Consider the following 16645-nt stretch of genomic DNA (forward strand, 5'->3'; position numbering starts at 1 on the left):
TGGCAGTTAATTATTAAATAATAAAACAGTAGATCAATATGAAAATCACCACAGTGGTAGTCAGTGAGATGAAGAACAATAATCTGGTGGAGTTTGCAGAAAACAATTTGATTTCGATTTTATATTAGTTTATTAATTATTGCTGTATAGCAATGTAAATATTCATGAGTTTGGCAGACAATTATTAAATAATAAAACAGTAAAACAACATGAAAATCACCACAGTGGTAGACAGTGAGATGTAGAACAATAATCTGGTGGAATTTGCAGAAAACAATTTGATTTGCATTTTTTATGAATTTATTAAATATTGCTGTATAACAAGGTATACAGTAGAGGATTTTGGCAGGTAATTATTAAATAATAAAACAGTAGATCAATATGAAAATCACCACAGTGGTAGACAGTGAGATGAAGAACAATAATCTGGTGGAGTTTGCAGAAAACAATTTGATTTAAAAATTTTATGAATTTATGAAATATTGCTGTATAAAAAGGTATACAGTATAGGATTTTGGGAGGCAATTATTAAATAATAAAACAGTAGATCAATATGAAAATCACCACAGTGGTAGTCAGTGATATGAAGAACAATAATCTGGTGGAGTTTGCAGAAAACAATTTGATTTAAAAATGTTATGAATTTATGAAATATTGCTGTATAACAAGGTATACAGTATAGGACTTTGGGAGGCAATTATTAAATAATAAAACAGTAGATCAACATGAAAATCACCACAGTGGTAGTCAGTGATATGAAGAACAATAATCTGGTGGAGTTTGCAGAAAACAATTTGATTTCAATTTTTTATGAATTTATTAAATATTGCTGTATAACAAGGTATACAGTATAGGACTTTGGCAGTTAATTATTAAATAATAAAACAGTAGATCAATATGAAAATCACCACAGTGGTAGTCAGTGAGATGAAGAACAATAATCTGGTGGAGTTTGCAGAAAACAATTTGATTTCGATTTTTTATTAATTTATCAAATATGGCTATATAGCCAGGTATACAGTATAGGACTTTGGCAGTTAATTATTAAATAATAAAACAGTAGATCAACATGAAAATCACCACAGTGGTGGTCTGTGAGATGTAGAACAATAATCTGGTGGAATTTGCAGAAAACAATTAGATTTTATTTATTTTATTATGAATATTTTTTAAAAAGTCTGCCGACACCAAGCGCATACACCTTGAGCCTACCACGCAACCTCGTGTAGACGCGCAATCTATTTTTAAGCGTAGATGGCGTGACCGCGCTTTTCTGAAGCACAGATGGCGTGACCGCAGTGAAAAACAGAGACTGCAACCGGACCCATGCAAAAACAAGGATAATATCGGAAGGACATTACATGATGTAGTCACGCAATGCTTGCTGACGTTGTTAACATTAACAATTTGAGAACATAGTATAGCTACTTTGCACGGTTTTGCGTGAAATGATAACTTATAAGCAATTGTTAGATTTAATCAGCGCGATTTACTGCAATGTCAGAACCAGAACAAAAGTGAATGTTTCTTACTAGTTCAGATGACATTTCCCGGTGAAAATTCTTATGTTGGTCATACTTCCAAAAAGAATAATCTGTGATTCTGAATGACAATATCCACATCGGCGCGGTGACTGACAGCTGCACACTCTCCTCAAACAGTGTGTTCATCCGCGCTGTGCCGTGTCGAGGGTGTTGAACTACAACCCACGTAAAGTTGATAATTCCGCGAATGACTGCAATTGCAGATTTCGAACAGAGATGGCGACAAAGAGGAAAAATGCCGGACTGCAGCTTTAAGTCGAATCTGAAAGTTAGTTTGGCCGGAAGCTAGTTATTTTACTTTATAAAGTTTTATATATGAATATTTTTCTTACACAAACTCATCGTTTTGCTTCAGAAGGCCTTTATTAACCCCCTGGAGGCGTGTGAAGTTCGTTTATAATGGACTGATGCACTTTTATGAGCTTCAAACTGATGGTTGCAATCCACTGCCATTATAAAGCTTGGAAGAGCCAGGATATTTTTTAATATAACTCTTGATTGTATTCGTATGAAAGAAGAATGTCATATGATGACTTGAATCATGTTCTAATTTTCCTTTTAAAGGGAACTACTCCTTTAAAGGGGTCATATAATGCCATTTTTGTACAAGCTAATATGATTCTTTAGGGTCTAAATTAAAACTTTGTAATATACTTTAATTAAAAATTCTCATTAGTATTGTAAGAAAACACTTATTTTACCTGGTCAAAAACGCCGTTTCAGTGCATATGACTTTAAATGATAATGAGCTTTGCTCACTCCGCCTCTCTGTTCTGTGCGTACACCGTTTGTAACACAATAACACAATAACCATAACGCGTTGTTCATTATAAACGTGGGATTATGAATTTTATTGAGAACGTTGTACATAGAAAACATGCCGTAATGTACCCTGAGTGTAAACCGACGCATTCATCGTGAAGCGTGCAGCTAGCGATTTGCAAAGATTAATATAAATATTAATATAAAGATTAATAAAACGTTACACTCACTTTAGTTCTTCTGAAGGTTCAGCAGGAACACGAATAGGTTCCGATCCTTTATTCAGGTGCAGCTTCTCAGCAAAACCAGCTTTATACTGATCCTCGTTTATAAAGCAGTCCACTGAGAAATGATTCGCGCAAACATGAGAGCATTGACGTTCCTCGTGGGGAATATTCCCTTCGAAAACAAACTCAGCCACTGCGTCTTCAGCGGTTCGGATTTAGGAACATTAAAATGACTGCTGTGTTCGTTATTGCACCCAAGAACAGAACACCACATCGCTTAGACGCCATTCTGCTCATAGACAGTGCTCCAGTATATCAACAATGACCGCGCCGGTCCGCGCAGACTATGATTGACAGGACGAGCGAGGGCGGGTCTGTGTTGAATCACTGCTGTCAATCAACAATCGTGGGAGGGGCGTCCGTTTTATTGACGTCACAAAAACGAACGGCTCAATTTGAGGCAGGGGAAAACATATAAGGAGATTAAAACAAAAACACTGGATGGATTTTTATCATTATATGATGTTTGTGTACAGGCACTGCCAACACACATTTCAGTACAATCAACTTGTAAAAGTGCATGTACCATTATATGACCCCTTTAAAGAGAGGGAAATATGTGGAAACATCTAATGTTTATGTTTTATTGCATTTTATTATATAAACACACATATTATATCTATCTATCTATCTATCTATCTATCTATCTATCTATCTATCTATCTATCTATCTATCTATCTATCTATCTATCTATCTATCTATCTATCTATCTATCTATCTATCTATCTATCTATCCAATATAATTTATAATTACAGCAATATATATATATTTATGGTGATAATTCAATTTCAGCAAGTTTATGTACATCTTATAAACAGAATAGCAAAAAATAAAAAATAAAGAAGAATGGCCAATCTATATAATATAGTATAATATAATATAATATATAGGCTAATTACAGCAATTAAGATGTATTTAAAATTGCAGAATATTTAGATATATTTTAAATGATATCATTGCAGGGTTGTTGTTGTTAATTATAATCAAAACTAAAACAATAAAAAAAATTGTTAATCGAAATAAAGCTTAAATATAAAGCTTATAAAATTAAATATAATGAAAAACTTAAAACGTAAAAAAAATATATAAAATGAGAAATGTTTCAACTAACTAGTCTGAAATAATATCATTTTAAGCTAAAGTAGCTGACTAAAATTACTAAAGCTACTGCAAATACAATTTAAAAACACCAAAAATAAAAATATAAAAATTAAAGCTAATTTAGAATATTAACACATACTATAATAGTACGTTATATAAAAACAACACTATTTGAGTGTATTATTGGGATGATATTTAACACTTACACCAGCGGCCGGTAGAGGTCGCGCGCCTGCAACAATCCGAGGCTCGTGCACGTCTGACTCTGAGCCTTTTTACAGTCTATGCTCTGAGCTCTCTCTGAAGCGTCAAATGACTGAACCAACCAAACTGACATGTGTCGACAGGGTGAACGAACCAATCTATGCATTTTAAACGCCTATAAATGCTGTAAATACCACAGTGAAGATGAAAACAAACTGAAACATCATGTCCTGTCTGTCAGCATTATACACGCCTCAGTTTTAATCGCTACGATTCTGAAAGCCACTGCAATATATTGAGCTAAATATCAATCTGTCTAAAACACTCAAATGGGCCATTTTATCTTAAAAGTCTGTTTAAATCTTTGTAACACGAGTAGGCCTGTCTTACCCCATAGTCTTACCAACTTCCTACTGGGGTTTTTAGGGCTTCCGAGAAAAAATTATTGACAGGAGCCAAGCCAATGAGATCTTTCGATCTGCAAATCTTCATAGGGAACTTTATCATACAAACCTGTTAAAACGTTTGGTTTTATTATTTTAAGACGGTAGGATTTATATTGGCCTAAGTGTAAATGTGTAATGAAACTATACCTTATAATTTCATACTAAAAATTTAATAAAAACCTACTAAACTGAAATGCAGTTTTATTTTATTTTTATTTTTTTTATTTTTTTTTGGATGATATTATTAGATTTTAATGTAAGGGGGAATTGGGAAACATAAAAAACTTCGTGTGGACTGAATTATTTTGTCAAATAATGTTTTCCCCCAAATATTGTATTTCCTAACACTCACGTTAAATATAATTTAAGTTGTTCTTTATAAATAAGTTATTGTATATAAATAATTGTTCATTTATACACGAATTAAAATGTTTGATTCAAACGTTTTGGAAAGAGTCAAGCCTGGTCCGGAGGTTTGATGTTATTCATCAGTTAACTTACCACGAGGGAAAATAAATAAATTTCTGCTATAAACGGATATTATTTTACTGATACACCAAAACACATTAGAAACGTGAGAGATAATCATATACTGTAAAAAAAAAAAAAAAAAAAAAAAAGGAGATAACGAGATAACCAATCTATCTAGTCTCTTCCGGGTTTTAGGACTACAAATTATTCTCTGGAGAAAACTCCAACTCCCAGCAGTGAGCGCGGTTGAGTGCCGTTGGACCGGCCGGGAGCGCGCACAGCAGAGAGTCAGCGCGCGTTCTCTCTCTGGCAGCTGATGCTGATGCTCAGAGGACACGGAGTGATTCGAGCATCACCGGGAACCGACTGAATTATCGTGCCAAATCTTCGGTAGGATGCGTCAGGACGGATCCATGCAGGTTTGTGCTTGCGTTTATAAGCTTTAATTGTCATACGTGGCTTTATAATATTAAGTTATTTCATTATAATTACAGTTCTGCTGATCATTTCCGAATTCTGTAAATGACGTTAAGGCGAAATATGTCACAATTGATTGTTGTAATGTATTAGCCATATTCTCAATATGATTCAATCAGTCGTTATGAACATAAGGGTGAATAAAATGGATATGGTTATTGATGGAAACACACCCTAACCCTCTGTAATGTGGGGGTTGGGGGAATATTCCTGTACTAAAGCGTTTTATAGCTCTTCCTCTCTGTACATTAATCATTATCATAATTAAATGATTGTCAGCTTGACTGTATTTATTTTTGAGATGGTGTTTGAAGATTGGTTTTATATGGATGGCTTTCCAGGGTTCTTTCGGCCAATGACAAGCAAGCTCCAAATTTGATAAATGACAACTTATAACATGTGATATTTATTATGTTTTACTGTATTTAGTGTCAAAACATTTAGTGTCAGTTTGCTTTGCATGTATAATTTAGAGAAATAATCTCACTAGGCCTATATTTTTCAAAGCCTGTTCCTCTTTACTGATTTTTAAACCATACATCAAATCTGTCTTTTATAATATTCATTTTAGACATATAAAAAAAAAAAAAAAAAAATCGGATCTACCGATACATTTTCAAGAATATTTCCAAACACTAAAATGTTCACAGGGAAACTAACTTGCTAATTTAATGTACTGTTCATGTAATTATATAACATCTATTTATTTACGTGACAACTTACTGTATATTACCTACTGTATATTATTATTATTATTCATGTTTATATTGTAGTCTAATGAATATTATTGTAGTAAAAACAGAATGCAAAATAAAAGTAATAAAACAATAACCATATCACATCAGTTTTATCAAACAACTCCATTTTTAATTAATCCAAATTTTATTGTTAATAAATGTTTCTATAAGTTTCAAAATCTGCCCTTTTATTTAAAAAATAAATACATTTGTGTCCACTAACCATTATAAAATAGAACTATATAAATAAACTGATATGTTTATTGTTTCATGACTTTTTGTATGCATTCTGTTTTTACCACAATAACATTCATTAGACTACAACAATAAAACATGAATAATAATAAATGCATTTTGAAGATGTATTGGTACACGTTTGACGTGTGTGTTGCTGCAGCTGTTTGTTGAAAGCGTGTTGTCTCGTTCCAGATGGCTGCGGCACAGAAAGAAGGATCTGACCAGAACTTCGATTACATGTTCAAACTGCTGATCATCGGCAACAGCAGTGTAGGAAAGACGTCGTTCCTCTTCCGGTACGCTGACGACTCCTTCACGTCAGCGTTTGTGAGTACGGTGGGCATCGATTTCAAAGTCAAAACCGTCTACAAGAACGACAAGAGAATCAAACTGCAGATATGGGTGAGTTGGCCTACATTAGACCGCGGGTTTCATTAGACTAGCCTTGTCGTTTGAAACAAGGCCGGTTAAATTGATGCCTGGCTTGCCTCGGGTCTGTGCTTCCCAACTGGTGTGTTGCAATCCACCAACATGTTGTTCGATACACACTCCTGCTCCTCTTTAAAAGTAAATACACTAGCTTTTAGTTGCATGAATGAATACTGTATCAGACTGTTTTGAAATTATTGTGTTGTGAGATGGCCTAGGATGCTCCAGAAAATATTGAATATGATTATTGGTAAACTAACCTATGACAAGATACTCACTATCTAATGTACATTTGGTTTGATTAAAACTAGTGCTGGGCAACAATTAATCGCATCCAAAATAAAAGTTTGTGTTTACATAATATATATGTGTGTACTGTGTATATATAAATACACACATATGCATGTATATATTTAAGAAATATGTATATACTGTATATATATTTATACATAATTGATATTAAATATAAATATTTTAGATATAAAAAAAAAAAAATCTTAAATATATACATGCATGTGTGCGTATTTATAGACACATATTATTATGTAAACACAAACTTTTATTTTGGATGTGATTAATCATTGCCCAGCACTAAGTGCGATTTGAATAAGTGCGAACCGAACCCTGGTGCAAACAAGCGGACCGAGAGTCCGAGACCCACCTTTCCAAACTTACTGTGGCCCGTAAGACCTCCGTTCATCTCCGGGACACAGTTTAAGATATTTTAGATTTAGTCCGAGAGTTTTCTGTCCCTCCATTGAACATGTGTGTACGGTATACTGTCCTTGTCCAGAAAGGAAATAAAGACATCATCAAAGTAGTCCATGTGACATCAGTGGGTTAGTTAGAATATTTTGAAGCATCGAAAATACATTTTGCTCCAAAAATAACAAAAACTACGACTTTATTCAGCATTGTATTGTCTTGCGGTTCTGTTGTGGATATATGTTCATTTCGAATGTTATCGTTATCGGCCGGATAAGAAAATTTGGCCGATATATTAAAGCTGATAAATAACAGATTATTTCCTTCAGCTGAGACTCTTCAGATGCGCACTGTTCAACATGATGGTTTTGAATTGCTTGAAATATGATTGAATCACTTTGAAAAATGAAAATACAGTTCAGTGTAACATGTGCAGCGCAAGTCTGTCATATCGGCTACATAACATTATAATCAGAGCATCATAATTGTGTGCTTGGGACATGGATTTTTATGGTGAGACTTTTGTTTTTGTAACCAGGCTCTCAAAATTATATAAAAATTTAGATTTATCGGCCAAAATATCGGTTATCGGCTTACAAAAATAACTAATTATCTGTTATCGGTATCAGGCAAAATTTTCATATCAGTGCATCCCTATTCTTTTTTGATGCACATAGAGGAATTTATTCAGGAAATGTGTTTCCATCGTGGTTTATCCGACTCAAATGAGCACATAAGTTTTTTTACAGTATGTGCAATTCTAGAGCTTATGTGCATTTTGGCCTTTCCATCCAGCGATTTTTTATGCGATACCCCAAAATGCGCTTAAAATAGGTGGATGATTGGAAACGTAGCTACTGTCATTTTTAACCCCGAACCTAAATATCCAAAACAATGCTGTGTGCTGGACTAAATGCGCTCACTGTATGTGCACAGCCTACATATGATGGTATTTTGATCAGATGAGAACTAATGAAGAGCTTAAATGTGTAAAGGAGTCAAAACAGCGACAGGAATCTGTCCGTTGCACACACACGAAGATCCGCTGCAACGTTTCCGACACCTGTACCGAACTGTAATGGCCATCGTAGCTCCTATGACGAGATAAACAGGTAAACTTTGTAGGGTAGCATCTTGTGACATCACGTCCTGTTTGTGGTTCGTTTAGATGTTCGTTTAGAGGCCAAAATACGCATAAACTCTAAAAATGCACATACTGTAAAAAACGTATGTGCTCATTTGAGTCGGATAACCCACGATGGAAACACATTTTCCGAATAAATTCCTCTATGTGCATCAAAAAAGAATAGGGATGCACTGATATGAAAATTTTGCCTGATACCGATAACCGATAATTAGTTATTTTTGAAAGCCGATAACCGATATATTGGCCGATAAATCTAAATCCAAAGTTTTATATAATTTTGAGAGCCTGATTACAAGAACAAAAGTCTCACCATTAAAATCCATGTCCCAAGCACACAATTATGATGTTCTCATTATAATTTTATGTAGCCGATATGACAGACTTGCGCTGCACATGTTGCACTGAACTGTATTTTCCTTTTTTGATGTGATTCCAATCATATTTCAAGCAATTTAAAACCATCATGTCGAACAGTGCGCATTTGAAGGGTCTCAGCTGAAAGAAATAATACATTATTTATTGGCTTTAATATATTTGGCCAAATATTTCAGTCAAACCGCACCAGAGTTAGTTTGGACCGGTGGGTCTCGGTCCGCTTGTTTGGGTTCGGATAACAGCGTTCACACTTATTAAAATAAAACACATTAACAGAGCAATCGCACCAGGGTTTGTTTTAATTGAACCAAACATGCCAAGTAAGTGTGAACAAACAAACCCTATCATTTTGTTTTTGGGTCCGGACCAAAAGAACCATGAGAATCAAACTGCACGAGTAAACACCCTAAATCAAAGCCATTTTGTTGCGTCATAGTTCCAGACAGATTATTTATTTAGATTGGCACAAACATATGAGTCAGTGTGACTCAAAATGGATGAAATGTTCAAAGCAGGTGGTGAACAAGCATAAAAGTGGATTAGTGGAATGATGTTTTCAGTGGCACTGACGTCTGATATGAATGACTTTAGGAACGGATGCAGGAATGTTTTTATGTTTTAAACTAAACACATTTTATTCATGCACAATGAGGGATTTGGTTTTGCTGGGAATCAACCCTTGGACAATCATCTTTTCATGACACCAGATATAATTCTGCTTAGTATGTTGCCTTTATTTTGTCCTTATTAAATCTTCAATACAGATTTAATACAGATACCGGACCATTTTATCTAGATGATACACAAGCTGCATGGAAACTAGCCTAAAGCAAATGCCTGTGTTTAAAATTGTGCATGTGTTTTCCGAACTGATTCACATTCACGTCATTGATTGGAAGAGGTGGCTGATAACGTCATCACTTTAACGTCATGTGTGGAGAGCAAACGCTGATTGATCGCACATTCAGAGAGTTTTGCATCAACCTGCAATCCATAGTCAATGATTTCATGATGAATCACTCATTTTTACACAAGCACAGCTTTTATTATCTGCTTATTTAAGGCTCAAATATATTGTTTGTTAATAATCCTTTTAGTTGTGGTTTGTGTTGTTGGAACTGGTACTCTTGTGGTACTCTGACATAATGATTTCTGGGAGATCCATGGCATTACAAAAAAGTGTTTTTTACTGGTCGCTGAAAGCTGAACAATGTTCAACTTTGGGTAAAACGCAGCGCTCGTCACTTTTTACCCAGCCGTCCAATCACAGTGGAGAAGGGACGGGGCTAATACCACACCGACCAACCGCCACATTCTGCTTGTACGTCAACGGACGACAACAACAAGCATAATAACGTACCAAAATAATTTAAAACAAGAGCCAGAGAAAATACTTTACATTGTATCGACATTTTTATATGGAAACATACAGATGCTTTGGTGGACATAGGGGTTGCACGACTACTGATTTCTGCTAGTCGATTTCTTATCAAAACAATACTCGAGTTACTCAACTACTCATGGTTCATGCGACTGTAAATTAAAAGATATGAAATAGTTCTTATCAATAACAAAATAGCCTTTATAAAACACATAATTTTTGAGATATCATCCTCAGATTTGAAATGAAGCATGACCACAATTGTGGCTACACTTTAGTTGTGGTTATAAGTTGCAATCCTACATTCACATAATATTTTAATACATTTAATAAATATAGTATTAATATTGTTGTCTTTGTTTTTATGTTTGAGCTTATATATCTCAATATTAATAACAGTCTGATTAATTTTGAGTCTTGAATTGGAAACTCTCAAGGGTTGGCTTTCTAAATATATGTGTGTTATGTGTCTCTTCAGAATGACTTATGAGCAGAAACCTTTTTATTTAGGGTATGTCATGAATGCAGCATCACTTGCCAAAATTGGGGCTGACTTGTAAGGGGGGGTAAGCTACACTGTGTAGGATTTTCTCCCATCTAGTGGTGAGATTGTATATGACTACCAACTGAATATTACTTTCTAGCCCCTCCCATTCCGAGGGCGTTATAACCATAGATATCCATAATAAAGGCTAGATGTCTCGTCCGCGCTGCTGGCCAATGGAGGTCGAAGTCCGCACCTGGCGGCCATCTTGTCACAGGCAGCTCGCTCACTCGTAACATTGTGTTTTAATTGTGCATGTACTTTTTAAATAACCATAACTTGCTCAATCTTCTACCGTTTTTCAAATGGTTTGGTTTGTTATAAATGTCAGAGATGTAGTTATGCCACTGCATACTTATGAATAATAAGTGTATAAATAAATAATCATCCAGAATTATAGCCACGTTAATAACGTTTGTAAGAAACCAAACCGTTTGTAAATCCGTCAAGATTTCAACGAGATAAGAGTATTTGTGTTCGTGCTGATCACTCATCTTACATCAGGCACCACAGAGCCCGCCAGAAAGCTTGCCTGTGACAAGATGGCCGCCAGTGATGACGATAGAGACTCCGCCGTAAGACATCTAGCCTTTATTATGGATATTATGGTGGCCGTATTATTTCAAATCTGCCGGCAGTCGCGAGTAATCTCCCTCTCGCATTCGTCACGGTGCCACTAATTTTAAAAACGCGAAAGGCGAAGCTTGAATTTCCAGATATGTCCCTCTTTGTCTAATGTATTTTCAAGATGGATGCTTCAACATGGCTTCCGCCATTCCAGCGACTCGCTCGTGTGTATTCTAAGTGGCAGATTATACACTTACGAGAATACTTAATTGGTCGTTTGAAGTGATTACACATTAATGAGAACATATCATTTTGAAAGAAGTGTTTTTTTGCTAAAAAAATCTACTTAAAATATTACGCAGTGTATCTTTAATTCATAGCCTAATGCAACAATTACATATGTAAACTCCCAAAACATTATAATTATGACATTACATATTTTAATTTTAATGTAACAAAGCCAAATAAATAGCCGTTCTTGCCTTTCATTTCAGACGCAATGTCGGCTTTTAGATAGTCGTTTTTGTGGCCAATTATTTTCCAGAGTGAAGCATTCGATGGAACGGTGTAACTGGGTTCAAAGAAGTTGATAAACTGCAGAGAGTGGTCTTAAATCCTTCATTATAAAATCCACAAGTAAATCTGTTATTACCTGTCTTCTCCTCTCTGTAATCAGGCGTTTAGAGAATTCACCGATGCTCGTTTGCTTCGTGGTGTGCGTCTCACTTAAATTTGCCTTTGTTGTTGGATGTTTCAACCGTAGGTGGTTGTGCACACCTGCCGTACTGCTGTTGAATTTTAAAAAGGTTTTACAGAGTTGGCAAATTACGATATTTTTGTCATCCTTGATGAAAAACTTCCACACATCTGATGTGTGTTGTCTGTTGGTGACGTTCGCCATTTTGAATTCATTTATGGTTAATGCTAGCCTGGGAAAACCCAGACAACTTCCTTCAAATTTAGATTTGCTCTGCAAGTTAGTCTGGCAAAGAGCTCATTCAAACCCATTTCTAATCCGTCGAAATCGCGGCACCAATCCGAAACGTTGGGGCGGGCTTTACACGATGACGACAGCACAGCGACGGTGAAGCAGACTTTGTACATTTACAAAGATGGAGTCGTGGCCGTGGAACTAGGGGTGTGACGGTTATAGTTGAACACCGTCATTAGAACTCTATAACCGCTAAAACCATGTTATAAAAATATGTACGTCTCACCGCACCGGCACACAGTTTGCGCGTCTAAATTGCAAAGTTCATTGCAAAGTGTTTTTTGTTAAAGTCCCTGTGAACCGGAAGTTGCAAACGACTTTTCTCCAGTGTTGTGACGTATTTCCGAGAGAAACGGAATACTAAATGAGGCAAAATAGTGGGTGTGGCTTTTTTTCCAACTAGCACCTGAATGGATCTAGAAAAGTAGGTGTTTTCATTCAGCCTGTCTACTGTCAGTTGGAGGGGCGTGGTTATGGATGTTAAGCAGACGCCCAAACCATAAAGCCTACGTCATCGGGCAAGGTCCTCCAATGCAGAGGGGAGGGGCATTTTCAAAATTTGATTAAAGATTACAAAGCCAAAAAATTTTTTTGTGTGGATTGACTTGCATGGATGAATTGTTCACCACAAAACGATCAATTTAGGCAAACAAAGTAAGTATGGTCAATTTTGATTTCATGGGGACTTTAAGGTGTTGTTTACTGTGTGTGATTTATTTAATGGAAAGCACATTCACTTCTAGTTGTCTTGCTGTTCATTTTAAATGAACGTAGAGCAAGTAGCTAATCAGTGTCTGCTCTATAACAGACAAACGTCGCTCTGCATACGTCATCTCCTTCATCGCTCTGATTGGTTTTAGGTCTATCGAATTGCGCACAGAGGCATTTGAGCTACGTCCGTTGGTGACGCCCCTCTGGAAATGACTTGTCTATGAAGCTTTGCCAGACCATAACTCAGTTACAACTGAGGATGGTCTGGTTTTAACCAGGCTAATGCACTCTCGAGTAGTCGATTGTTTCCGACAGCGCCGACTAGTGGTTGAAGTAGTCAATCCCTGGACTACTCGACTAGTGTATACAAGCCCTGTGTTCAATTCAGTAGTGTCATTGCACTATTTACATTATTTCACAAAACACATTGACATTCAGTATGTAGGACATGAGTTTATCGCAGAATAAATGTGCTAAAAACATTCTCAAGGGTCTTTATAGCCCCTGTTGTTCCTCTATTATATTAAACAGACGTAGAGGACAGGAACAGCTGGGCTGAATGTTTTTGTTCCTGGAAGCGCCGCCACATCTATGAATCATGCGTCTCATTCAGCGCCGTGAGAATAGCTCATTTAGCATTATAGATCTGAGCAGCTTCATTCTGAGTTTAAAGAATGCCAGTCAATCAATCCAGTGAAAAGCTTTTGAATTTGCCCGGACATGCCTTTTAAAGTGACAATGCGCATTTAATGCAGACTGAACTTTTCTGATAATTACTTCATGAGGCCAAAAAGTGAAAACTAACTTGTTGAAGCTGAAAGGCTAAACTTTGGCTTCTGCTAAAATGCATCCTTTATAATCAATAGATCTGTATACACTGCCAAGTGCATGATTTTAGTAGTATTGTGTCTCGTCCATTGCTTTCACTGTAGAGAAGAAGTGTGTCAAGAAACTAGACTCTCTTCACCTCATGCTCGTTTTGGAGATGTTGCAATAAACTAATGACTGGTTTCTGAGAAGAAATCTAATAGGAAGTGTTCCCACGTACCTTACATTTATTATTAAGATCACTCTGTGATCACTTGACACCTCTGAACCAGCTCTAATTGCACAACCTCCAGTATCCATACAGAGTTCATTTAATTCACAATTTTTACTGTATATATACTACACACAAACACACACATAAATAAATAGAGTTAATATAATTTACAAGTTAGTCAACTAGAAGGTATGGGTATTTTCGGACAATCTTAAAGTCCCCCTGTTGTCAATAATGTTATCCCTTAAAACTCATCTTTGATCACCAAAATCACATATTTAAAAGTTTTTTCCTTGTAAAAATATTCTTCATGCCTTAAAACAGCTTGAATGTAGCTCGACACCCTTGCCTCATTTAGTATACGCGGTTCTATGAATATGCAAATGAGCCCCGCCTCCACTCACTCACTCAGCTCAGAGATCCACTGGTTGACGATCACACGTTGATCTGATTGGTTACAAGGTCGTTTGTGACGTCAGAAACACCAGCGATTTCAAACCATGTTTTTGAGACTGTCTTTGGTTCACTGCAGTTTTAAGGAGGAAATACTCAGCAATGCTGTCGACTTATGAATTTACACATGGTTTGTCTTAAAGCATATTAAAAACACCACATAGACATATAAACAACATTAAAAGCTTGATTTTCACCACAGGGGGACATTAAAATAGTCAAATATCATATTATCTCTGCTTGCAATCAACAATAAAGCAGATTTCTGCTTTCCGTCTTGTATTTTATCATTTAAAGCCTACTTAGTTGCTTTTAAGATTAACTTGTCTGTAATATTATTTGCAGTCATGGGATGAGAATGATGATAGTGTAACTATTATCAGTTAAGTATGGAATTTAATGCAGTCTTTGCTTAAAATGCTTAATTTCCAAATAAATCTGTACGTTGGTTGGCTGTGTGCTTTGTGGTCAGAGGAGACGCCACCACCGAAGGCATGACTGTTCATCTTGAGCTATTTTTACTCTCACTCGTTCAACCACGAAGCCTCTCGGGAGAAATCGCAGAGGTAGAATGAGGAGGTGAGTGAGTTCATGTGTGTGTGTGCGTGTGGGTGTGTGTGTGTGTGTGTGTGTGTCCTTTTCCCCATGGCATATGTCTCCTTTCATTCACAGCGATTTTATTTCAATGCTTTTTTTGTTCCCAGAAATCACAAGTACTAAAAACGACCTAAATTTGTTCACTTGAATGGTGCCTGTTAATATGATGAAAAATCTGAAGAACCAAAGGAAAACTAAAGGCCTTTCAGCTGAAAGAAAACAGACATTTGAAACCTAATTCATCATTGAAACATTACTTAATTCGAAAATGAAATAATATTTATTCATACCAAACTATAGCTACAGGTTTTATTTTACTATGCAAAAAATAAATAAATAAATGCATTGAAAAACAAAAAGCTCACAACATCTTTAAAGACCTCCTGTAGTCAATAATTGTATCCCTTAAAACTCATCTTTGATCATCAAAATAACACATTTAAAAGTTTTTTCCTTGAAAAAAACAAAATGTCTTCATGCCTTAAAACAGCTTGAATGTAACTCGACACCCTTGCCTCATTTAGTATACGCGGTTCTATGAATATGCAAATGAGCCCCGCCTCCACTCACTCACTCACTCAGCTCAGAGATCCACTGGTTGACGATCACACGTTGATCTGATTGGTTACAAGGTCGTTTGTGACGTCAGAAACACCAGCGATTTCAAACCGTGTTTTTGAGACTGTCTTTGGTTCACTGCAGTTTTAAGCAGAAAATACTCAGCAATGCTGTCGACTTATGAATTTACACATGGTGTGTCTTAAAGCGTATTAAAAACACCACAGACATATAAACAACATTAAACGCTTGATTTTCAGGTGGACTTTAACACATTTTTATAACATTTGAATAAAAGGTGAAGAATACAGAATATGCCTTTTTAGCACACTTTTTCCTCCAGTTGAATTTGCATTTTCAAAACTTTGTCCTAACCAGGCAATAAGTAAATAAGTCATTTCTCTGTTCACACTGAAAACAAAAATCTAAATATATCCAATACACTGTTATGTGGAGCATCATAATGTCCTAATGCTCATCGCTTGGTTTGGACTAAAATGAAAGTCTACACATCAAAGCTACTGTAAATCACTTTCATTATAATCAATGAAGCTGTTTACACTTGCAATGCTTGTATTAAATGTCACAGTAGATGTACTGCTGTATGAGTTTGAACCATCATTAACTGTAGTGATACTGTAGATGTGATATATCTTTATCACCTGCCGTAGTTCTCCGTCTCTTTGCTGTCTGTGAATTTCTTTGTGCAAGCGTGAATTGATTTTCTCTGCTCTTCGTCTCCCTCAGACTGTGAAAGTGTCAGCGTTTCTTTTTTACCCGTCCTCATTTGCTCAGCTGCTGATCGTAAGTAGTTTCGCTCACTCCCAGCATTCATCCGTCTAAATCAAATCCCTGCTTCCCAGAGGAAGCCCATCTC

At 36.0% G+C, this 16645-nt stretch overlaps 1 protein-coding gene across 1 annotated transcript in view; it reads left to right on the forward strand.

Annotated features, from left to right (window-relative positions):
* Nucleotides 1-5078: 5078 nt before the first annotated feature.
* The window catches only part of LOC130096591 (ras-related protein Rab-3C-like), a 42668-nt gene continuing 31101 nt past the window's right edge, over nt 5079-16645 (forward strand). Inside the window, exons 1-2 of the mRNA XM_056263142.1 lie at nt 5079-5236; nt 6461-6670. Coding sequence (XP_056119117.1) covers nt 5213-5236; nt 6461-6670 — 234 coding nt within the window. The 5' untranslated portion in view covers nt 5079-5212. The remainder of the gene's footprint in view (nt 5237-6460; nt 6671-16645) is intronic.

This window comes from Rhinichthys klamathensis, unplaced genomic scaffold (assembly GCF_029890125.1).
Source record: "Rhinichthys klamathensis goyatoka isolate OS25496 unplaced genomic scaffold, OSU_Roscu_1.1 h1tg000200l_1, whole genome shotgun sequence".
NCBI lineage: Eukaryota > Metazoa > Chordata > Actinopteri > Cypriniformes > Leuciscidae > Rhinichthys > Rhinichthys klamathensis.